The following is a 26,478-nucleotide window of genomic DNA, read 5'->3' on the forward strand; positions in this document are numbered from 1 at the left end:
AAAACAATAGTAAAAAATCGTGGATAAATCGAACTTTTGAACCTATGTTTTGGATAATTCGAAGTAAATACAGTTCAAAATTTTTAATGTTGGATAGATATAAACAGAGAAATACAGTTTTAACGTGTTTTCAGTTATCCAGACGCAGCCATTGGGAAGAGTAATACAAAAAATAAATAGAAATTTTATGTAATGATAAAGATGAAGGTGAGTTGGGGAAGAAGTAAAGATAGAGAACGTGTGCCAATCTCATCTTGTTTCAGAATTGGTTGAAAATTTAAGATGAATTATTGATAAAGTCAACCAAAGTTATTAATATCGTATTCCACGCAATACGTGCAATTCAAGATTTATTGACCGTACATAATCAAATTTAAGCAAATGAGGTTTACGACTTCTTAAAAGTGAGAACACAATATTTAAATTGTTACTGGTGTTTAATTGTCTGGGCTATTCAATGTGTGTTGTAGTGTTGTACGTAAATATATTTTCCATTGTACACGTAGTTTGAATTATGTGGAGTCAATATCGTTTGTTAGTTTGCGGTATTCGATCATGGAAATAATAAGCTGCTTTAAAGGTAAAGTCTACACTAGGCCTATATGAATATGTTTTTGATGCACAGTACTTTGTTTTGTTTGTTGTTATATATGTGAAAATGAATGTTGTTGGATAATTCGAAGTTTTTTCGTGTCCCCTTGGACTTCGAATTAAAATGATTCCACTGTATATATTATGTGATGTAATCATTTATGCAGTAGCGTACGCAGGAATTTATTTCGGGAGGGGTCCAAACTTAATATGAGAGTATTTTATAATAAAATTCCTAAAATTGCCCCTAAAATTAGGCTAAATTTACACACAAGTCGAAATTTCGGGGCGGGGGTCCTGACCTCCAGGACCCACCCCCTGCGTACGTCCCTGCATTTATGTATACTACTAAACACTGTCTCAGATATTCTACCAACAGCGTATAATAAGTAATATGTTAAGGAGTTATTTGCGTGATCCATCAAGGAAATGATAGGTCATTAAAAAAAAAATAACAGTGAAATTTCTGTCAAATTTCTGTGTTCAGATCGTCTATAGAATATTATGAACTTGCCTCTTCTGCTTGATGTATATCTAACCGTTAAGTTTGCTACCTCCACCGCCAGATATTCCTGTTTCCTCCAGAAATTCCATTAAAGGAATGTGTAGTTTCTCTTCCTGTCTACCTTCACTTAAAAAAAAAAATCCACCTGTGAGTTCGTTCAAAGGTAGGAAGTCTCCCAAATACTTCCCCCTAACCCTAAGGAATGTTTCAGGGGAAGATTTCTCCCCTAAAGGAAGTTTATCTCTTACATCTTTCGGTCTTCACGCGAGAAATTTTCTTTTCCCCTCTAACTACGCCCTTTCTTCCCGGAGACACGGAGGACTAAATCTTTCATGGAAAGTCCATCGAGAAACGATGAAGCAATTTTTTTTCTCACTTGCCGGAAGTTGAAGGGGGGACATCGCTAAGGAAACGAGAAAAATTCCCAATGACTACATCCAACTTTCAAGGTAAGGGGGGAAAGAAAGAATGACGGAGAGAATCGCAACACTTGTCAGGGTTTGCATCACAGCGAAACAACACCAGCGCCCCTTGGCTAGTGGCAAATGAATGAATGGGAAAAGTGTTCTTCCATTAAATTCCATGTTGCTGTACAGCCGGAATTCAATCAATGGGGGATCTACGAAGAACCGATCACATGACCTTCTCATTCATTAAGAATCAAAGCATTGACTACTTTCAGAACTTATTAACTTAAGAACAGAGGAAATATAATTTTCCTGCTTTTTTGCCCGTAAATTATTCAAGTACTAATGGAAGCGTCAGGTGAGATCAATGGAAAAGATTTGCAACATATTCCCAGATATAAAACGAGTAATTTCACAGTGATGTGCATAGTATTTCATAGAATTGTCGCATAGTTCACACTAGTATGAAACCAGAGGAGGCTTTTGAGGCAAGACACATCGTTAAAATAATAATAATAATAATAATAATAATAATAATAATAATAATAATAATAATAATAATAATAATAATAATAATAATAATAATAATAATAATAATAATAATAATTTTATTGTTACCGAGGAAAGGTAATTGTGACTTTAACATTTAGACCCTATGACTAGAACCAAAGAATTTCATACACTACGACACTTCGTGTGTCGAAGACGCGCCACAAATATTTTTTCTGTGATAGGCTTGTCGCTGGGTAATGAATTCCCAGCACACTATGCGATCTTCGCGATCTAGTGTGAATCTTCGCATACTATGCGATAAGCGTGACACTGTGGCAGGCTTGTCGCGGGAACCCGCCACCTGATACAAGGTAACACCTTCGCACACCACACGACTTCGTGTGTCGAAGACGCGCAACAGCGCCACAATTTGTCTTTTTAGCAACCAGACACTCATTCTGAAAGATGAGCTTTTCGATACAGACGCTTTCATTGTAAAAATTCAGGCACAATCTAGTATACGGAACTCCAGCAGTGATTCCTATAGCAACAGAATTGAAAAGACGAAAGCATGGGGAAAAGTGTGTTGCGCATTCCACAATGTATTCAAGAATATGTCATCGAAAGAGAAGAATCGTATCGGTAAGTGCATCGGATGTTGCCCATTTTGTTCTTTCTTACATTTTCCAAACTTCGGTGGCAAGCTAATGAACTGTTTGGTGGGAATTGCAACATAAAACTGCATTGTTTATCGCTTCACTTTACTATTTCAAATTAGACCAGTGGCGGATCCAGGGGGCGATCGGGGCAATCGGGCAATCGCCCTCCCCCCTAGAAGAGGAAACTTTTTTTTATTTTATATATAAATAAAACCCATATCAGAGTTTGGAGCTTTTAAAAGTAGCTCTAAGTAGTAGTATTACAACCCACCGCCCTCCCCAGAAGTCGATCCTGGATCCGCCCCTGAATTAGACTAAAAAATAGCACAAATGACCAGACATTCCCAGATATATTTTACAAATTCATGAACGGCGATCCCCCAGGCTAATATGTAATTTGATAATATTTCGTAATTTTTTTCATATATTCTGTGTATTTAATATTTATAATGTACGAAAATATGAAAAATAATGTTTTATAAGCATTTAGGCATAACACTTATGTCTCGTTTCATTCTATAATGAAATTTATAAGGAGAAGCCGCTAGGCATGAAGGTAATACCTCATGTAGTCAGTGGCGGATTTAGCAATATACTGACTACGATCTGGATTTAGTCCACGGCTCAACGGGGACCGCCAACTCCAGGCTACATACCTATTCCTTAGGGATGTGCTTGCACTTTGTCTTTAAAGAATATAACAGGTTGTTTAGTATTACGGCAATTTAAAGATTGCATATTACAAACTATACGAAGTGCTTGTCTCCTTGTTCTGGCTAAAAAGTGTGAGATTCTCGTGACCCGTGAAGTAAGATCTAGCGTCTGAGGCGTCGCGGGTTGTGTCGAATATCAGGGACGCGACGACATAGCCTGCTGCGCGTCTTCAACACACGAAGTGGTGTAGAATGCGATAGTCCTTATTTTTTCATTTGCTGATTAGCTACAAAATTTTTGTTTAGTTTTTAGATATAATTTTGCCCAATTCTGCATCCATATTTACCAATTTCTTCCTACTACCGGGTATACCTCAGTCTCAATTCTTATCAAAATTTCCATGAAAATAATATTAATTGAAACTAACTGTAGTTTGCTATTCTTCTACGCTTTTATTTGCAGCAGCATTTACGGTACTTAACAGCACATTTTATGTTATGTAACGACAACATATTACAATGAAATAAATTCTTTTGTAAGTAGAAATCAAGACATAGGTCAAAAATTGATTTGGAGCCACTCGGATTTGTCAGTGGAAATCCAACATTGCCGCCATTTTCAAAATGGTCATTTCTCTTCCTCTCTTTCTTACATTTCTGTAAACAACTTCCTCTGTATAGTGGCGGATCCAGGAGGGGCGATCGCCCCCCAGAGGAGGAAGCTTTCTTATTTGTTTTATATAAATAAAACTCATCCCAGAGTTTGGACATCTTAAAAGTAGCTTTAAGTAGCAGTATTCCAACCCACCGCCCCCCAGAAGTCCGTCCTGGATCCGCCCCTGCCTCTGTATAAGCAATTTTTAAAACTTTTCTTTTGCTTTTGTAAAACTTTTCTTTGAAATAAGCTTGCAGAGAATTGCAAAAATAAACATATTTGCTTAGCCAATATGGCCGCCATTTCCCAATATGGCAGCTCCTTGCAGCTCTCCATCGCAAACTTTTGCAAATATCTTAACATTTACAGAAATAATATTTTTAAATGTTTGTGTTTATTGGAAAACTTATTTCATATTCTATCAACGCAAAAAGAATATTCTTTTCCCAATGGATGTTCTGTTAACCAAATGGACGCCATTTTCCAATATCTTTGTTCCGATATGACACTGTTCTCATTTTTTCTCACTTGAGAATATGCTTTCAGAAAGTGTAGAAAAAGACAATTACGTTACTTCATTTTACAATTATTTATATTATTTCATTGAAAAAAAAAGTTCTGTGTCCATCCTATCTGTAGCTGAACGTATTCAGTACATCCGCTTACGATAACTTACACCCAAGCTACCATCGACGTCGGATACACGTCTTTTAAAAGTCGATTTTGATATTATTATTGTCAAATAAAGCCTCATCGAACAGGGTACACATACTAGGTTAAATAACCTCCAAATTTTAAATTTTTGAGTTTTTTTTTTAAATCACGAAATTGAACAAACGAGATCAACCAAATTAGGGATGAGCACGAGTCCAGCTAAAACGACTCTACTCGGGTCGAGTCAAAGGCTATGGGTCGAGTCAAAGGTAATTTCCTCGAGTCGAATTCCGAGCCGAGTCGCTATTTTTAGGTCGAGTTTCGAGTCCAGTCGAGTTTGATAAACGGCTCGCTAGCTCAGATCGTTTTAATTCGTTTTGAAATCATGCCCTGAGTAGACTGGAAAACGAAAGGCATGAGAAATGTAAGCATTCATGTGGAAAATTTTAGTGTTGCTCACGAGAGAGGCACAGCCCGCATCTCGTCTCGCCTTGATAATGAGACGACAGTAGAGTTTTATAATGAGACAGCCTCAAGTGTCGTGAGCACCAATATCAGTAAATATATATATTGTAGTTCTTACCATCAAGGCTGAGACCTGCCCGGTCGAATTTTTGAGGCTAAGCAGAAGCCCGACCGGGTAGTGATGTCAACCGGCTCGGTTCGGTTCAACTGAGCGAACAGCTCGAGCCAACTTGGTTGGAATGAGCCATCGGCTAGGCTAAATTGTGTCGATGGCTCGAGACGGCTCTACTGGAATGAGCAACCGGCTAGGTTCTACTCGGCTCAGGTGAGCCACCGGGTCCTAGCCTGCTCGGTTGAAACGAGTCCATCTGTTCGGTTCGACTCGGCTCAACTGAGCGGATGGCTCAAGCCGACTCGGTTAGGGTGAGCCATCAGCTCGGTTCGACTCCACTGAACTGCGGACTGGAGTTGGCTTGTTTGGGTGACTTCCCTTCTCGGTTCGGCTTGATAGTGAATGAGCTGTGAACCGAGCCACTCGAACTATTGACAATCCTACAGTCGGGCCGAGCAGTTTTTAACATGTTTGGCCGGCGCCATATAACTTTTAACAATTTATGGCTCGAGCGCGAATACTTGCTCCTCCCGGAACTCAAACCCAGAACCTCGTGAACGATGTCCTTGCCTCGTAAACTTCACGACTACCGAGGTCTGCAGTCAATTAGTTTTTAGTTTTCAGAAACAAACCGCGTTTCTTTCATGTTTGTAATAATAATAATAATAATAATAATAATAATAATAATAATAATAATAATAATAATAATAATAATAATAATAATAATAATCTGTAGTAGTAGTAGTATCATTGATAATGATATTGTCTCTGTAGGATACTTGAAGAGAGTACGTTAAACTACACACAGGATTGGCTCGACTCGACTCGACTCGAAACTCGACCCAAATTCGAGCCGAGTTGGAGAATTTTTTTCGAGCCGAGTTCTCGAATTGAGCTCAAAGATGTCTGTTTCCAGTCGAGTCGAGTTTCAAAGAAAACTAACTCGTGCCCATCCCTGAACCAAATTTTACAGAAATATTTATTTAAGTTCTAGAGAACATTTGTCAAATTTTATTTTTTGACAATTCCCAATTTCAAAAGGTGGGCTAATGTACCCATTACAGAATTTAAGAGGAACACATCAATGTACCTATGCCCTTTGAAGAGAGAATTGACTCCCATACTCTACCATGTAACAATATATTGTAGTAAATCCTTATATAAGAAGACATACTACGTCAATAACCGATTGTATGGTAAGCGCATTGTAATATGAATATTTTGGCAATTTTTTACCCATAGAAGGGGATAAGTAGAACCACCCAAATTTACAAAGTTATGTATTAGGGTCCTAGATAACATTTACCTAATTCTTGAGAAAGACGCCTATTTTATTTATGAGGAGTGCTCAACAATGATCCTCTTACTTCTGCACATTTTTCCACATTTGTTGCTGAAACTGGTCTACCATATCATGAAGTATCATTTACACTATCTGCTCTTTGAAACGTCTTTATTAAACTTTTGATATTTCGACTTTGCACCTATCGAATATTGAACCCAGCAGCTAACAAAGAGCGGTTTCAGCATTCTTTATTAAACTTGTGATATTTCGATTTTGTACCTACCGAATATTGAATTCTGCAGCTAACAAAGAGCGGTTTCAGCACCATTTTTCTTGTTTTCGTTGTAAAGTTGAACCGCTCTCACTCTTTGCTCATATGTTAATCGCAAGGCCATACGTATCTCAATTTCCTACAATAAAAAGAAAACAAGATTTATTATAAAATATTGTAAAACAATGCAAAACAAAATACAAAAATAATATGTAATAGTAATAATAATACGTAATAGAAAACAATGAAAGTGCTAAAATTGGCGTTACTTATGCCGCACACTATATTCGAGTCCTAGGGAGTTAATAATTTTTTTTGACGATTTCTAAATATAAAAGTTGATTCTATATAACCCTCTCAAAATTTAAGAGGTGCATCGATGTACAGGTGACTTATAAAGGGGGATGGGCCCCTATGTTCAATAACCATATAAGGTAACAATGCCTCATGAAAGAGAGTAAAATAGATCGAAAACCACCGAAATTTTTATTTTTCGGAATTCTTTTTAATCAAGAGAGGGAACGAGATGGACCACGCAAACTTAGAGAGGTGCATACTCCGGTTCTGTATTACCACACCAAATTTTTATACTATTAGTCACTTTCAGAAATTTAAGAGAATGGTCCTATGCACCCCTCCCAAAATTTAGAGAATGGGCCAAGGTACTCCTATCAAAATCAAGAAGATATTGTCCCCTATGACATGATACCACGTGATCAGATCGCGTGACGTTCCTCAACCAATCAGTGCCGAGCACGATCAAGTCATGCCGATAGTACAATAACAACAACTGTATAGGTGACTAAGCACACGAACTGCATCTGAAGATATAGAATTTCAGTTGAGGTTAGAAGAAGAAATAAATCAACTTTCTCAAAGTAAATGCATAATTTTCATGTAAACCCTTTGATCTAAGTTTTGCTCATAGCGTTTGTCCATAAAAACATTATGAAATGAGAGAAATGTGGACTAATATTTAAAATGTCTTACATTATATGTAATAGGTTCACAAAGGTAAGATTTAAGAATCTTATATTGCATGATTTCATGCTTAATATCATTTGTTTAGAGTGTTCAATAACTTCCGAACTAAAAATGCCTTATCTATTATACTGGTTGCATCAAAAGTACGGGGGTGCAAAAGTACTGTCCGGATCCACATATTTGTAAAATTTACAGAGCAAATTTGTAAGAGTATTTTAATAAACGAGTGTGTAGATAATCTAAGTATCTCATGTTCTTACCTGTGCGATGCGTATCTACTTAGAAATACGTTAATGAAATTCTAACCTATTAAGCACGGAGCAAGAGTGCACTTTGCGCAGAACGAAGTGATTTTTGTCACATTGTTTTTATGATGCAAAGTAGGAATAAGTAGGGTAGGGTCGGGTTAGCTTAGGGTTAGGGAAGTTTGGACTCATTTTGTTAAAATTAATAAAGAGAAATTGCTCGCATTGTTCACCCAAAGAAATCAAACAGTGCCTGGGTACTGCTTGATTTAAAGAAATCAAATAGTACCGTTTTCAAAATATCATTTAACTCCCTTCCCTCGATGACGCTCGCTCAGCTATATTTTGTGAAGTAGCTCCCCGCTGCACAAAGTGCATTCTTGCCGCGTGGACTGCACATCACTGGTAAAACTTTGTAACTCATTAATTCAGGTATCTCTCTCTCTCTCTCTCTCTCTCTCTCTCTCTCTATGGCCTATGGACCCGGCATAGCGTTCACAAAATGCTCTCCACTGACTTCTATCCTTAGCCAATTGCATCCAGTTTCTACTTTGTATTCCTATCTCTGCGAGATTCATCCTCCCATCTGCGCCTAGGTCTTCCTAATGGTCGTTTTCCAATTGGTCTTCCAGTCAAGACTTTGCAAGCGTTTCTATTTTCTTCCATTCTAGCTACATGACCTGCCCATCTAAGCCTCCTAGACTTGATGACCCTAATAATGTTGGGTAAACCGTATGAATTATGTACTTCCCCGTTATGAAGTTTCCGCCATTCCCCATTCCCGTTTCTCTTAGATCCGAATATTCGTCTCAGGATCTTGTCCTCAAATACTTTCAGTCTATGTTCTTCCCTCAGATTAAGTGACCATGTTTTGCAGCCATACAAAACAACAGACATGATTATCGTTTTATATATCTTAAGCTTCAAATTCCTCGACAGAATTAGCGACGACAAGAGATTTTGAACCGAGTAGTAACACGAATTCCCTGCTTTTAGTTGACATTTAATTTCTTCGTGAATATGATTTTCGTCTGTTAATATTGATCCTAAATATTTGAAAATATCCATTTTATCAAAAGTATTATTTAACATTTTAACGCATCCATAATTTGCTGTATTCCGGTCCCGACGCACTTCCATGTATTTAGTTTTCTCTGCATTTACTTCTAAACCCATGTCCCTGCAAGCGTTTTATAAAATCTCTGCATTTCTTTCTATTGTTCTCCTATCATTAGCGTACGCATAACCTGGTGAACACCGTTCAGCTCTAGGCCCTGGTTGCTATCTTTGATTTTCCTTATAGCGTATTCCAGGATAAAGTTGAATAATAATGGCGACAATGCATTTCCTTGTTTCAGGCCTTTTTCGACGTGAAAGCTCGTGGACAAAAATTTTCCTACCCGGACTTTACTTTGGGATTCATTTAAACATATCTTAATTAATCTAATTAGTTTTCTTGGTATTCCAAGTTCTCTAAGAACGTTGTATAATGTTTCTCTCCTAGCCGAGTTGTATGCCTTTCTAAAATTAATAAATAGTTGATGTACCGGGGTATTGTATTCCCACTTTTTTTTGAGTATTTGTCAAGTGGTAAATATTTGGTCGATAGTTGATCGATTTCGTCTAAATCCTCACTGATAATCTCCAATAATTTCATCTACGTATGGCTTCAATCTTGCTAATAGAATATTTGAAAGGATTTTATAGGATGTTGACAGGAGAGAAATACCTCGATAATTATTACAGTCAGTTTTGTCGCCTTTCTTATGAATTGGAACAATGATTGATTCTTTGCACTCTTGTGGTAATTTTTCCTTGTTCCAGATAAGGAGAATGAGTTTGTGTATCTTGTTCCACAATTTTTCGCCTCCAGCTAAAATTAACTTCACATATTGTCACCTAATATAGTACAGCACCTATGTTCTCGTTTATTGTCATTGCTAGAGATATCTAACTTTATTATATTTTCGAATTTCAGATTATTGAATGATCAATGATATGGATGATGAACCGGAAGAAGACATTAATTACTCAAAGGTAATTCTTCCGACATATTGTATTTAACTGATGGAATACTGCTTTTCGAACTATAAGCTTCATGCTTCCGTACTTGTTGAAATTAAATCTTTCAGTTTAACGTACCACGTTTATGTCTGTTAAGCTAACGGAGATGGTCCTGATTTGTTGAGCTCAGATGAACGTTGTGTAGACAATACATTGCGTATCGGGTAATCTCCTCAAGCATTAAAATGTGGTACAGTCACCCAAATAAGTACCTGGACCCCAAGTAATTGAATTATAAGTCAGGGATCCAGGTACTTATGTGGGTGACTGTACATTTCACAAGAACCTTCCTAACCTTGCTATTGATCATGAACTGAAAATAAATGACCAGTGTAGAAATCTTGGTTAAGAGCCAGAATCGGGGGTGGGTGATTTTCGTATGTGATAAGATAAATGCAGTATTGTCGCAAGTTAGGTAAAATTTTAGCATGAAATTTTAAAAATGTAGGTTTTTCAATAATTGTTTACGTCAAAGAAGCTCTGAATATTTCTGAACTATGTACTGTACATGCGCCTTCAATTTAGGACTCAATCATAGCTGTCAAGTTCTCACTGTTCCATTTTGGATTACGAGGGAAAAACTCTGTACCTGAGCCATTCAAGATAAAAGTTGGATTTCTACTTAAAATACATACGTGCCGTGTCCTGCGAAAACGAGCTAAGCACCACTTTCATACTTTTACGAAAATTATGTATAAAAGTTGATGTCCAGCATTAACGTTGCCGTAATCAAAAGTGAAATTATGTTTCCTTTTTTTTTTTTTTTTTTTTTGGAAAGGTGTTGGTTTTTCTCTCTTTTCGATTGTGCAAAACGTTCTAATGCTTATCAGGAACCAATCGTCGCATTTACGTAGATTTTCAAATTTTGGCGCTTAGTTCATTTTTGCATAACACGGTACATATGAAAAACAGATTAAATATAATTACAGGCAATATTGCATTAGGAATAAATTGTCTTTTTGTAAGAACAATGGCTTCAGTAAATCTTGCTAATTTCTTAGGCTTTGGATTCTTGGATTGGATTTTAGCGTCCTTTTCAGCACTAATATGCCATGTACAGGGTGTTTCAAAACAACACCGACAGCGTTTGGAAGGTAATTCCTTACACCAAAATAAGACGAAAAGTATATATCAACCTGGGTGCACAAATGCTTCCTTTCGGAGTTATAGGCTGCCGAAAACATGAAATAATGAACTTTAAGGTCCATAGCTCCAAAACTATGGGACCTACAGTAGTCAGGTTAAGACTTCACTTATTAACTAATATGTGCCCTATCTAAAAATACATGTTTCAGAATCCTCAGAATCCTAAAGATACTCACGCAACAATTTTTATAGGGAGAACTTGGCAACGGGCATATAATTTGAAGTATTCAACAATTACCCCTATAAAAATTGTCGCAGAAGTACCGCAGAATTGTAAAACTTGGATACTTGGAAAGGGCACATACTAGTTCGTAAATGAAGTCTTTACCCGACTATGATAGGTCCCATAGCTTTGGAGCTATAGACCTCTAAACTTGATTTTTTCATATTATCGGCAGCCTATAACTCCGAAAGGAGGCATTTGTGCACCCAGGTTGGTCTATACTTTTTGTCTTATCTTGGTGTCAGGAATCATCTCCCAAACGTTGTCAGTGTTGTTTTGAAACACCCTGTATATACGTGTGTGTCTATGCGCTTTTTCGACATTTCATTTATTAGCCTCTCACATATTTTGCTGGCTACGCCACTGCCTCTAGCGCTTGCATTTGTTTACATACATCCTATAATATGATAATGTGAGTTGAGAACATCAATCAGTTTTTCTGTTCGTATCGTAAAAAGACTCTTGTGGCTATTCTTTCAAACGTTAACACATATATTCCCTTCATTTATTATGTAAAGGAGCAGGGCCGCCCACATATTTCATGGACCCTGAGATAAATTTTACCTGACTCCACTATTGCCAGCTTCATTTTTATATAAACAGCTAAGTGATAATTCAAAAGCTAGAGCCCGGATTTTTATGTAATATCAATCCGCAAAATATGTGTAAATATGTTTAAAAAATGTAAATTTTTAATAAAATACTATAAATATTTCCTTTTAACATTACTTATTTGTTTTAAATTTCTTTCCTCACAGAGGGATATGTTTATTTTAAAAAGACTTACAAAAATTCAAGTTACAATATTAGAATGGTAACTTAAGTGTTCTTTATCTCCTGCAATGTACATTCAGATATTAAGCACAAATTAAAGATGGGGAAAAGAGGACGTTTAGTAACCCTGTCGGGAAAGTGGTGGGGACCATACCACTCCCCTCAAAGGCTTCGATTTTATAATCCTATACATAAATTATTGCGCTACATTAAAGTATTCTGATTTGATATAAAAGTCTGTTTTCAACCCTATTGTTACGGGATATGAAGTAAGGACAAGCTAGGACATCTTTATTTCATGTGGAAATTCAACCAGCCATCAATGGAAGCCAAGCAGCCTTCAAGAGTTCACTGCCTGATGTTATTAACACCAATATTCTGTTGTACGCAATCCGACTTTACATCAAAAAATTAATTAACAATTGCTTTGCTGTTATTGAGGAAGTCTTTGTAATTTGTAATAAACACTGGTAGCAACTTCCTATTACCTTTTGCTTACCAAACAGTCTCACACGCGACGCTTTTAATTTGCTTTGTTAGATCAATTGCTTCTCTCAATTGGTTCGACCTCATTGGCCCCTCATAGTCAGGCTACTACAAGACATTGTCCGTTTCGTTCGTTTACCCACGTCACGATGTTACAACAAGGAAGTAATGAATATAGAAGTAAGTACTTTGACTCAGGTGAGTCTCTTTTTGATTCGTTTACCTGTCAACGTTAGCAGTCTCAGAAGCAAGTTTGAGAACTTTGTGTTGAGTCGACGACATGTAGAAACATGGACTTGGTCAATGTCAGTTTTGGGTAATCGACCACGCTCAGGAAACTCTGTGGTGTCACCATCATTTCATTCTGACGTCAGAGGGACAGTCAGGTCAAAAGCAATTGAGAGAGCACGATCTTGGTCTTTGGATCTCAACCACGACGCGAGAGAGATCGGAGTCTCCCTGCCTTTGGGGTCCGGCATTCAATGCCATGGTTGATTGTCGGACAAGTATTCAACATGGTCTTCATCAGGACAACCCAACCTGCAAGTCACTGGAACTTAGAGGACAGCGCCTAAACATCACCTATGAGTAAGAGGGAGAAGATTGGAACGACTTCGAATTAGGGTGAGACTGTTCAAAATTAGTTGCTATTCCTTTGCTCTACAATCTATTCCTTAACGCCCTTATTGCTACCAATTCTCAATGAAAAATGCATTGGTTCTTTTCAAATTATTTTAACACTAAATTCGTATTCGTTACCCTGTCTAATTTTGCTCATGGTTCTAGTCGCCTAAGACTAGTGGTGGAATCGCCCCCATTTAGTATGTGTTTTACTGCTATAAATTTGGTATTGTTATCCCGCACCTCTTAGGTGCCTCTCATTTCTATCCCGACAGTTAAGTGGTGTCGGAACACTATATTAATCATCCAGGAGGGACTCATCCCTCGAAATGCATCCGCTTGTGCCTTAGACCACTATAAGCTTCAAAACATTCTATAGAAACAAAAAAGTAACATTTAAAAAACACATTTTCTTTTTCTTATCTCTGTATTTTACTGTGTCTAACTTGTGCTGATCACTTATACATTTTCCGTCTTCTTTTCAGCTTGTTCATAATCTTCGCGAAACTTTTTATAGCGGAAAGACATTGAGCATTAAGTTTCGCATTAATCAGCTGAAGCAATTGCAAAGAATGTGTCTTGAAAACACAGAAGAAATGGTAGATGTATTGGCAAAAGATTTGCGTAAGGTATGATTTCGTAGCAAGTATGTGCTGAACTTGTTGTGTCATATTTTAAAATTTATAAAGTATGCAGATCATTTTAATGTTTTCCACTCTAAAATGCTTGCTCCCACGGTGCCTGATATCTAGCGTGCTCACTCTATTCAGGACACCAGATATTAAGCGTGATCGCTTCACTCAAAAAGGGCCTATTCGGTTGCAATGATGTGAATAGGCTTTGGGGAAGATAGTTGAAATTCAGCTCAAATGTAGCAGAGAATATGTAGATTCTATATTTCAAAACTAAATTGTCCTCAAATGGATGGAACATGGTAAAACATGAAGAAACATGAACATTAAAATCTATGAAAAATCTTTTAAAAAAAATAAAAAAAATGAAGTCAACATATCTCAAAAACTAGATAAGGAGATGGTTAATTGAGTTGAGTTGATTTTGAGTTTTACGTCCCGTTCAGCAGCGAGGCTATATGAGACGTGGATCTACTGATTAACGTGGAATCCGAACCACATGAGCTCCCTCCGGGAATGAGATGGTTAATTGAAAGCTTATTCCAAACGCGTAATGAAGAGCTTTAAAACGATGTGTAGCACGTCAGGTAAATATGGATAGAACATTATCAAAAGTCAAGTTATAAAGTAAAACTAATAATAAATGATTAAGTATATGCATCGTCTTCGAATTACACAGGGCACCCTACGCGGAGGTTAAGTCCTTGAAATATCTCACATCTGAATTTGGAATCTCCAGACTTGATTTAGAACGCAACGTTATTTTTGACCTGATCACGTGACACACAGTCTGGTCCTTATGACAAATCGGATAGGCCGATTACACTGAATACACTTCTTTGTCAGTTCGAAATCTTTAATTATGTCAGTATTATTGCGTAATTTTCTATTGTCTATTTTCACTTCGAAATTATTGATTTACTAATAACAAGATACGTAGCGTATTAATTTTTCGTAATTAACAAGATACGAAAATTGTCTCCTATTGTAATAAACAAAATGAAAAGATTAATTCTACTATTTTTATCCATTTTTTAAAAAAGAGAAATCAGTTACGTAGAGGAAAATGAACAGAGATCAAATAACCAAAATTATAAACATTTGGACAAGGAACAGTATAGATTGGAAAACGAGTTTACGGTGAATCACAATATTGCTTGAAACTTGAACCTACTTTAACAATACGTCTACTTACAATTTACATTGTTGAGAAAAACATGAGGGTAGAAAGAGGTTTGGTTCATAAGTGATCGTTGTTGATAATCCATGGATAAGTTTTACAACGTGTTTCTTCTCATATATACAGGGTGTTTAAAAACAACACCGACAACGTTTGGGAAGTGATGCCTGACACCAAGATGAGACAAAAAGTATAGACCAACCTGGGATCACAAATGCTTCCTTACGGAGTTATAGGATGCCGAAAACACTAAAAAATGAATTTTAAAGGTCCATAGCTTCACAAGTATGGGATATACCGTAGTCGTGTCAAGACTTCACTTTTAACTAATATGTGCCCTATCCAAAACTCCATTTTCAGAATCCTAAGGTGCTCACGCAACAATTTTTATAGAGTGAGCTTGGCTAGGGCATAGAATTTGAAATACTCACCAACTACGCAATATATTTTGCGTAAATTTTATCTATACTTACCGTCACCTATGTTCTTCAATGGTTATAAATTGCTCTTACAGTTAGTATTTTACTATACAGGGTGTCCATAACATTTTGGGTCAAATTTATATAGGTGATAGAGGGGTCCAATAAAGTCGAAGGTTGAAAACGACTAGTTCAAGCGCCACGCCATTTTTAAGTTGCAGCAATTTGTGGGAACAAGTACGACGTTTGAATAACAAATGTGTTTACCAAGTTGATGTAATCTGTTTTATTGTGCATAACACTACATCTGAGTATATAAAGTTTACTACAAACAAACTACTGCTACATTATACGTACCAAAAACTCACAGTAACTGCTCAAAACGATGACCGCCAACCTCGATGTACGTAGGACAACGCCTAAGGAAGTTTAAGCCTCACTCGTGCAAATATCCCCGGCATCAGTTGCACAATCAAGCAGACAGCTTGGACTCTTGCAAGTGAGTCCTCCTCTGATTCTACTGGCGATTCATGCACCAAGGACTTGATGTGTCGCAAGAGGAAAAAGTCGAGGGAGCGCCCTGGCCACCGGATGGGACTTTCTATTCCAATCCAACGATTAGGGAAGGTTGTATCCAAATAATGATCCACATTGAAATGGGCAGGTGCACCGTCATGTTGCGCCCACATTCTCGCACGTACATCTAGAGGTACAATCTCCAATAGTTTGCACAGTACATCACGAAGGAACACCATTTACTGTTGGCCAATCAAGCGAGGCAGCAAGAGACAAGGTCCTATTAGCTCATCATCTAGAATCCCAACCCACAAATATTTTTCGGTATGTAGTTACTGTTGTGTTATACCATTTGTTCTCACAGATTGCTGCAACTTTAAGATGACGTGGCGCTTGAACTAGCCATATTCGACCTTTGGTTTCCTATCTCAAAATGTATATATTGGACGCCTCTATCACGTCTATAAATTTGACCCAAGAGGTTATGGGCATATATAACAATATTTGTAGCTCTAATATTACTGCACTAACTTAATTTACTATTAACCTTCTTTATTAGTGTTTTAGGTTTTCTTTTGGATGGGTTATTTTTAATCAGAAGGGTTACTTTAATAAAGCCTAAATGCTATTGTGAGAATATAATTGAATATTTTTGCCATCTTGTAATTACATTCTTGACTGTTAAAAGCAGTAAATTTCAATATATCATTGTTACTCTTAATTTTTCCTTCATTGTAATAAAATACAGTGAAACTACTACTGCAGTAGAAGCAGCATCAGATACCAGATTTACTTTTCTGAGTTCTCTGTCGTCGTTTGTTTCTAATTTGACGACAATCTCGATGTTCGAAAGTGTTTTAAAGTGTATACTGTGTATACATACTAATGTTTTCTTCTGTGGGACAGCATAGATTATATATTGCTGTCTAAATATATATAAATACGAGGGAAGTCAAAAAGTAAAGGGACTTGCAATTTCTCGACTAGGGTTGGGTTTGGTAACACTGCTAGTATCCAGCGCTGAATTAGTGTTGTCTGCAACACTTTTATGCAACGTGTCACTCTTGCCAGTCGTTGGATTGCAACAGACCGGTAAACATGGCAGCTCCATTGGCGATCTGCACCAAGGAGGAAATGAGGGGAGTGATTCGCATTTTGTTTGAGGAAGGTGTTAAACCTGCAGAAATTATTCGTCGAATGCAAGCACAATATAGTGACAGTTGTTTATCGGAAAGCTTAAATAAGGCAGTAAGGTTCGACATCTCTCGTAAACATTTGGCCCGTTATCGTCACGAGGGAGATGGATTTTTCCAGCAAATCGTTAATCTAAATGAAACCTGGGTACATCATCACCAGAGGTGCCCACAAAGGAGGGCTATGACGCAAACTGCGTCATTGAAATTTGAGGGGGGGGTAAAAATCTATATAAATGTGTTCGAGGGGGTGTAAAATTTAAGCGAAAAGATTTTTTTCATGGAAGTACACCTACGGATAGACAATTGAGGGGGGTGCGTCATGGATATAAGGGGGGGGCACCACTGTCATCACGAACCAGAAAGTAAGGCTGAGAGCATGGTTTGGAAACACCTATCATCACCAGAAGTTAAGAAATTTAAACGTCAACAATCAGCTAGTCACTGGTGCGGTGCAAAATTGGTGACAGGTGCAACCGAAGACCTTTTTCCGACGGAATCAAAAAGCTTGTGAAACGTTGTGAAAAGTACGTTGACGTGCAGGGAGATTATGTAGAAAAATAATGTATGTTTCAGTTATTTTATCATTAGAATAAATGTATCTTTTCCCAAAAGTTCCTTTACTTTTTGATTTCTCCTCGTAAATATTTATATAAAGGATCTGTACCTCTGTTTAATACATTTCGATATACTACTAAAAGTACAAGAATCTTTAAATAAAAGTGGATTGTCAAGAATTTCTGAAAATCGTTGTGCATTTGAATATAATTATTTTTTATTGTATCTTTCAGAGCAGACATGAAGCGTTGGTCACAGAGATCGAAATAATTAAGAATGATATCCGTGGATGTCTTCTACATATTAAGAAATGGGCAGAGATTAAAAAGGTTTGTACAATTGTAATTTCAGGAGACTTTATAACTTTCGTAAACTGACAGTTTAATAATTTTTAATGCAAGGAATGCTTACGTAATGTTTCTCTCACCTCTATACCTACGTAGTATTTTCTCAGGCCTATGCCTATTTAGTATTTCTTTCAGGTCTATATCTATGCAGTGTTACTCTCAGACCTATATCTATGCAGTGTTACTCTCAGACCTATATCTATGCAGTGTTACTCTCAGACCTATATATATGCAGTGTTACTCTCAGACCTATATCTATGCAGTGTTACTCTCAGACCTATATATATGCAGTGTTACTCTCAGACCTATATCTATGCAGTGTTACTCTCAGACCTATATCTATGCAGTGTTACTCTCAGACCTATATCTATGCAGTGTTACTCTCATACCTACATCTATGCAATGTTACTCTCATACCTACATCTATGCAGTGTTACTCTCAGACCTATATCTATGCAGTGTTACTCTCAGACCTATATCTATGCAGTGTTACTCTCAGACCTATATCTATGCAGTGTTACTCTCATACCTACATCTATGCAGTGTTACTCTCATACCTACATCTATGCAGTGTTACTCTCAGACCTATATCTATGCAGTGTTACTCTCAGACCTATATCTATGCAGTGTTACTCTCAGACCTATATCTATGCAGTGTTACTCTCATACCTATATCTATGCAGTGTTACTCTCAGACCTACTGTATATCTATGCAGTGTTACTCTCAGACCTATATCTATGCAGTGTTACTCTCAGGCATATACCTACGTAGTGTTTCTTTCAGGCATATACCTATGTAGTGTTTCGCCCTGTATCTACGTAGTGTTTCTTATATCTATATTTACGTAGTGTTTTTGAGGTCTATACGCACATACCGTTTCTCTTAAGTCTATAACTATGTAGTGTTACGCTCAGGCATATACCTATGTAGAGTTTCTCTCAAGACTATAGGTAGTTTCTCTCTGACGTACTTATATAGTGCTTTCTTCAGCCTATACCTATGTAGTGTTTCTCTCATATCTATATTTACGAACTGTTCCTTTCAGGTCTGTAACTACATAGTGTTTCTATCAAGTAATCTCTATGTTACGGACACCTCAAATTTACAGACAAACAATCATGTACCATCAGTGTCCGTTATTCAGAGATTTCACTGTAGTAATAAATACTAGTATAATAAAAAAAATTCCAAAGCAATCAAAACTTTTTACCATAATAAAAATACTGTAAATATTTGCTAAGGAGAATGAATATAGTATTTGTTTCTTTTACTAGATACCCAGTCGTCTTGCCACAACGTTTGATCGTCTTCGTCTGTACAATGATCCGTATGGAGTTGTTTTAATAATAGGATCTTGGAATTATCCCCTGCAGATTATTTTGATGCCAGCCACAGGAGCTATTGCAGCTGGAAATTGTATGATATTGAAACCGTCAGAGATAGCCCCAGCAAGCTCTCAGTTATTGGCTGATCTTATTCCGAGGTATTTGGACAGGGTATGTGTATACCTGTTAAGAGTATCTGTACTGTGTCATTATTAGGAGTATTGGTGTCACAGTTGAAGTCTATGTGTTAGTGTTAGAAATACATGTGTCACTATTAGGAGTATGTGTGTGTGTGTCACTGTTACAAACACATGTGTCTCTGTTAGAACTACATATGTCACTGTTAGAAATATACCTACATATGTCACTGTTAGAACTACATATGTTTCTGTTAGGAGTGTGTGTGGCACTGTTAGAAGTATATGTGTCACTGTTAGAAATAGGCCTAAATATGTCACTGTTAGAACTCCATATGTCACTGTTAGAACCACATATGTCACTGTTAGGAGTGTGTGTCACTGTTAGAAGTATATGTGTCACTGTTAGAAGTATATGTGTCACTATTAGAAATAGGCCTACATACATCACTGTTAGAACTACATGTCACTGTTAGGAGAGTGTGTCACTGTTAGAACTACATACGTCACTATTACGAGTGTGTATCACTGTTATAAATACATATGTCACTGGGGAGAAATACATGTCACTGTTAGGAGTGTTGTGTGTGTGTGTTACTGTTTGAAGTATGTGTGATCGATAGGAGTTTTTAAATTTTTGTTGATGCTTGTAACATACAGCACACAACCACAGCTGTACTCGTGATATTAAGGTTCTACTACTAGGACATAGAAAGTACATTTAGAAATACGTTGAACATTAATATGCATTAAGGAGGATGCATGTTATAAAGTACACAGTTGCCAGAAGTGAAACAATATATTTATGAAAGAAACATAAACGTTGAGAAAAAGTCTATAAATTTCTTCATGAAAACACTAAGAAAGCAATTAGTCAAAAAGGATTTATTTGAGAACTTATGAAAATATATTGATAAAATGAATATGGATTGAAACAATGGTTATTTCATTCAGCTTTCAGACTAATTCCACTCACAAATTCTTGCAAACTCATTTACTCAAAAACAAACAAACAGTTCTTCGCTCTTTCCAATGCAGCAATAATAATATAATTTGTTGAATATGTTCCTTCAAAATTCGCCAGAGTGCTGTTATCGTTTTACGACTTCCAATATATGAACTACACTCAGTTGGCAGTGTTGCCACAGTTGGTACAATTGTACCAAATTCACCCCTTTTTGTCTTTCATTGGCCCGTTGGTACCACGTTGGCATTTTCAGCCCTTTTTGTGGGAAATTTGGTACAATTCTACTCAATTCAGCACCATTTAACAAATGCTTGTCACATTTTAAAAAGTGTCATTAAGAATTTTCCTACATCTCACGATACTCATACAGTGTGTTGCACTCTTAGAAAATCCTGTGGAACATTCATTCTGTGACGTTGCACCGCATAACGCTACGAACTTTGTGTGGAAAATTCGTAATTCGAACTATACCGGGAAACAAATCACGCTAGATGGGCTGGTTTTTCACGTATGGCCATAATACCGTTTTGGTTTACTAGTCACTTTGAAAAAGAGGCGCGTCCAGTTTTCTTACAATACGTACCGAAGATGATAACCGTTTTCCCTTTTAATTTACGGCCTCTGTTTAATTTGCGTGCAAGAAAAGTTTCATCTACTTCCACGGTTGTTCAGGGTCCTCCTATATGGATGTTTTTAAAAAGTGATGTTTTAAAAAAGCATTTTGTTGATTTGAACTCTTGGAAGAGTGGAGAGGGAAGGGTTCTATAACTTTAAATCTTTTAGTTTCATGTTATAGAGCCATGTATTACATTGGTATAAAATAGTCAATTCAGCCCTTTTTGCTTCAATTTGGTACTATTTTTCAGCCCATTCCACAGCTAGCACTGTGGCAAGACTGTCAGTTGGTCTCTATGAAAATTCATTTGCCCTTGTCTTGTTGCCAGAATAAGTTCGTCATCGTCAACTGTGTAATTATCGTGAAATTATTCGACACAGTATTGCCGGAGTTAGCCTTTTTTTCTTTTTTCTTTTTCTTTTTTTTTTTTTGTTTTACGACTGACAAAGTAAATTTTAATTTTAATTTTAAACAGAAAGATTTGATTGAAGAGATTCCTCACTGTTATAGGATAGATGACTATAAAAGAACAATTTAAGATGTTTTTTTTTTTAACTGAAATTTTGGCATTCGTTTGACAAAATTGGTAGTTGATTGTATAGTTTTATTTCTATGCACTGTTACGAGTTTCTCTGAGTTTTTGTTAACCGGAAATTTTTGTAAATGAAATGTTGGTAGCTATGTAATACATGGTATTGGAGTGGGATTGGAACCTACATTCTGTGTTGAGAACCATATGCACAGTTTAGCTTTGTAAAGAAGGTAAGGTTTGACGAATGAGATCTGGCAAGACTGTAAACATTGCAGAGCACAGTGAACAAGATGGCGGGAATGTAGGTTAGCTTAAGTTGAACTAAGAATAGTAAATAATAGACGTAAATGAATAAGAAAAACAAAAACCCGTAATCAAAGAATATAAAAACATAATATAATGTAAAAATTATTTTTGATACTTAGATTCAATTTATATTTTTATATTTTAACTTCATACAGCTTATAATGGATTTAACATTAATATAAAACTACTGTAAGAAATATAATTATCATGTTAAATTTCGTTCGTTACATTTATGCCTATAGAGAAATTGTTATTGTTGTATGAAACAAAATTGGTTATTTCCTGCATTTATAATGCAATTCTTATGTTATTTTTCTTATAGGATTGCTACAAAGTTGTACAAGGTGGAATAGTGGAAACCACAGCATTATTGAAAGAAAAATTTGATTATATATTTTACACCGGATCGACGTTTGTTGGGAAAATTGTTCGGGCAGCTTCAAATGAACATCTAACACCAGTCACACTGGAACTCGGAGGAAAATGGTATTTATAAGATCATACATTTTTTTTTTAAATTGGAACTTCTCATATAGCGATTCTACCCTTAAACAATGCGTGGGGCCATTTTTTACAAATATTGTCTGGTCTAAGCCATGTAAAATTCTTCAATCTTAATATTTCGGACACTATTTTTGCTGTGCCTTTCCTCAGAGTTTAAAAGTAGGATAGGGAATATTTATGAATTTCTTCAATAGTTCTTTTTATTTCTTTGATGTAAACAAATATGGTGGAAAGTACTTGAATGCATTGTCGAGAGTCCATAATGTGTTATTACGAAATGGTTGTTTATTCTTGTCCCACACTTTATATATATATATATATATATATATATATATATATATATATATATATATATATATATATATATTGATGATGGCAGCCAGGAACATTCACAGAAATTTATTTTGGGAGTTACATCAGTTCTAAATCGTGACTTCTGTTATTCTATCTCTATATATGTGCGTATTTTCAAAAATAATATCTGGTGTAGTAAAAAGTAATCCATTATTTTGGCATAACATTGAAGGTTTGACTTACCATAGTTAGAATGATCCGATTTAGGTCACATATGCACCGTTTTGTTCGATAACGTGTTGCCATTTGGAAGGTAATATCATGATGCCTCTCTCATAGAAGCCCTTGTCCCTAGTGGCAAAAAATTGAGACAGTCGATTTTCACAAGCCTCTCTTGAAGCGACTTTTTCACCAGCAAACGTGTTCGCCATGGACAGGAACAGATGGTAATCACTGGTCCGGACTATAAGGTGGATGCATAAGAACCTCCCAATCAAGCTCCCGGAGCTTCTGGCGAGTCACTGTCGATGTGTGTGGCCTGGTGTTGTCCTGGTGGAACACAATGCCTCTCCTATTGGCCAAAGCTGGCCGCTTCTGGGCGATTGTTGCCTTCAGACGGTCCAATTGTTTACAGTACAATTCCGAATTAAGGGTTTGGCCGTAGGGGAGCAGCTCATAATAAATAATTCCCTGCCAATCCCACCAAACACACAGCAAAACCTTCCTGGCCGTCAATCCTGGTTTGGGCGCCGGCTCACCGCGCTTCGACCACGACCGTTTTCGCGTGACGTTGTCGTAAGTGATCTACTTTTCATCGTCAGTCACCAACCGCTTCAGAAATGGGTCAATTTTGTTGCGATTCAGCAGCGATTCGCAGATGGAAATTTGGTCCATGACTTTTTTTTTGGCGTTAACTCGTATGGTATCCATACATCAACCTTCTTTTTGTATCCAGCCTTATGCAAATGGTTCCACACAGTTTTTTGTGCAATGTTTAGCTGTTGGGCAATCGACACAGTGCTTACATGACGGTCGGACGCGACAATGTCCATTATTTTATCGACATTTTTGACACCTGGCCTTCAAGTGCGTGGTGCATCTTTGACTTCAAAATTACCGGAATGGAACCAACGAAAATAAAATTGCGCGTGATTGGCTGTTACAGTATCAGGACCATAAACACTATTCACATTTGCAGCCGCCTGGCTTGCGTTTTCGCCTTTATCGAAGAAAAACTGTAAAATATAGCGTATTTTCTCTTTGCTAGTGTCCATTTTGACTCGTGCTCACACAACACTGAGTCAACTCATCACAACTATCTGAACAGTGTTTGTAGTACGCAATCTCATCGTTTGAACGCCGTCTCGTTGAACCCGATCGTACTTTTACAACGCGAGATACAGATCACTGAAGCCATCTGTTGGCAAAATAATGGATTACCTTTTACTACACCAGATATTTTAAAGAGACGCATTATGTATGGAATAACAATTAAGTAAATAAGAAGAGTTATTGCTATGAATTTTGAACCTGTACTGGAGACTATTTTTCATTTTTCATTTTTTCATTTTTTTTAAAAAATATTTACACAATTAATATTTTAATTTTGGTTTTATTATTTAACTTGTGTTTTTCCTTCTTTACATGTAATCTCTTTTTTCATTCTTTCAATATATATATATATATATATATATATATATATATATATATATATATATATAGAGAGAGAGAGAGAGGTATATATGTATTTCATATCTAATTATATGACTCCCCTGTAAATGGAGTTTAGCTCCGTAGAGGACTATTATAAATAAATAATTAAATATATCTATCTATTTATCTCTCTCTCTCTCATATATATATATATATATATATATATATATATATATATATATATATATATATTAGGGTGTCCCTTATTTTGGGTAATTTCGTGTTGCGATACGCACACACCCCAAATGTATTCTATGTGACCATAGACACGCATTAGTGAAATAGCAACTCTCTACGAGAACGTTAACCAGCGCCGACTAGACGACAAAATCATGAAATGGCGTTTCCACATTATAATATAATTTAGAATTTCCAACCGTGATAACGGAGAAACTAAAAGAGACAGAGAAACGAAACTTTGCACGAAGCAAGTTATACAGTGGTCGAAGTGAGACGGTATGCGGTGGTATGCCATACCGCCTCTGGTTTTTCAGTCATGAGGACATACCGTCTCAGGTTTTTCAATGATCAAGACAATATTTAAATAGCCGGTATGTTGAGTCAAAATCATTATAAAACATACCACCTCTGCTTTTTTCCACTTCGAACACAGTATATATATATTGACTACTGTGATGTTGATTTTGTTTTGGACGTTTCTTGTAATGTGTTGAAGCCAAATGTAATTTTGGTATGACAAACAAACCAAGATGTTATTATCACAGAATCGTTTCTAATTTTACCGATTTTTTCTTCAAATTCATATGTAGTTCTATTAAGTACACAAGTTCTTCCTTTAAAAAATGCATGATGCAGATGACATGAGATCGTTGAAACGTAGCTTCGGTATCACGTTTTAACATTTGGATATTTCAGTGAGTACAGATTTGTTTTTAAATATTAATAATATGCATTTTATTACGTTATTAAGTAATTAGTTAAATGTCTTTAACTTCCTGAAATTTATTTTTTAATAAATAATTTCAATATTTAATAATCTAGTTTAATTAAAGTAACATTAAATTTATATATACACTGCTAATTTTTTTTTTTGAGAAGCAGAGGGGGCATTTAACTAGAATTGAAGAAGAAATCCTAAAATTACATACCTGAAACTCTAGTTAATACCAGGCCCGCAACCAGAGGGGGCTAGGGGAGCTTGGCCCCCTTAAACTTTTCGTGGCCCCTCCAGACCTTAATACAAAATGCACAATTTAGATACTTGTAAGAGAATTTTTTAATGGCTTCGCCCCTCCTAACATTCATGCCCCCCCCCAAGCCTTTGTGGTTGGTTTCAGGCCTGGTTAATGCCATAAAAAATCATAAAAATCTATAGAATAAAAAATTAAAATGATCTATTACATTGTTTTAAAATCTTAAATAATAATTTTAAAAAGAAAAAAGGCATTGGTTTTGTTTTTTCAACAAAAATAGTAAATTTAGAAATTTGAAAAACAGTATAAATGTAAGTGAAATGAAAAAAGCACATTATTTTCAGTCCTGCATACGTTGACGAGTCAGCTGATATGGAAGTGACAGCACGGCGCCTTGCGTGGGGAAAGTTTATGAATAGTGGACAGAGCTGTGTCGCCCCCGATTACGTGCTATGCACTAAAGAAGTTGAATTTCTTCTGGTGGAGAATTTGCGAACAACAATAAAAGATTTTTATGGAGAAGATCCCAAAAAATCTATCGATTATGGACGGATTGTGTCCCCAAAACACTTTGAGTAAGTACTTAAAGGATTGTGTCCCAAAAACACTTTGAGTAAGTGCTTAAAGGATAGTGTCCCAAAAACACTTTGAGTAAGTACTTAAAGGATAGTGTCCCAAAAACACTTTGAGTAAGTACTTAAAGGATTGTGTCCCAAAAGCACTATGAGTAAGTGCTTAAAGTATAGTGTCCCAAAAACACTTTGAGTAAGTACTTAAAAGTAATTTTAAATT

General features: G+C 36.4%; 1 protein-coding gene across 5 annotated transcripts in view; it reads left to right on the forward strand.

Moving 5' to 3' along the window:
* LOC145672898 (aldehyde dehydrogenase, dimeric NADP-preferring-like) overlaps positions 1-26,478 on the forward strand; it is a 448,381-nt gene that overhangs the window by 351,751 nt on the left and 70,152 nt on the right. For 2 of the 5 annotated variants that reach the window (XR_014128699.1, XM_081742094.1), the window contains exons 3-8: positions 9,957-10,015; positions 13,778-13,921; positions 18,024-18,119; positions 19,413-19,634; positions 22,344-22,507; positions 26,031-26,261. Coding sequence is in view for 4 of the 5 variants with exons in the window: in XM_081742094.1 (XP_081598220.1) it covers positions 9,965-10,015; positions 13,778-13,921; positions 18,024-18,119; positions 19,413-19,634; positions 22,344-22,507; positions 26,031-26,261 (908 nt within the window). In the remaining variant the exon portion in view is untranslated. Of the gene's footprint in view, positions 1-7,635; positions 7,764-9,956; positions 10,016-13,777; positions 13,922-18,023; positions 18,120-19,412; positions 19,635-22,343; positions 22,508-26,030; positions 26,262-26,478 lie in introns of those variants that run through there. The other 3 variants (XM_081742097.1, XM_081742098.1, XM_081742096.1) reach the window with 2 other exon arrangements.

This window comes from Thermobia domestica, chromosome 16 (assembly GCF_964235325.1).
Source record: "Thermobia domestica chromosome 16, izTheDome1.hap1.1, whole genome shotgun sequence".
Classification (NCBI taxonomy): Eukaryota; Metazoa; Arthropoda; class Insecta; order Zygentoma; family Lepismatidae; genus Thermobia; species Thermobia domestica.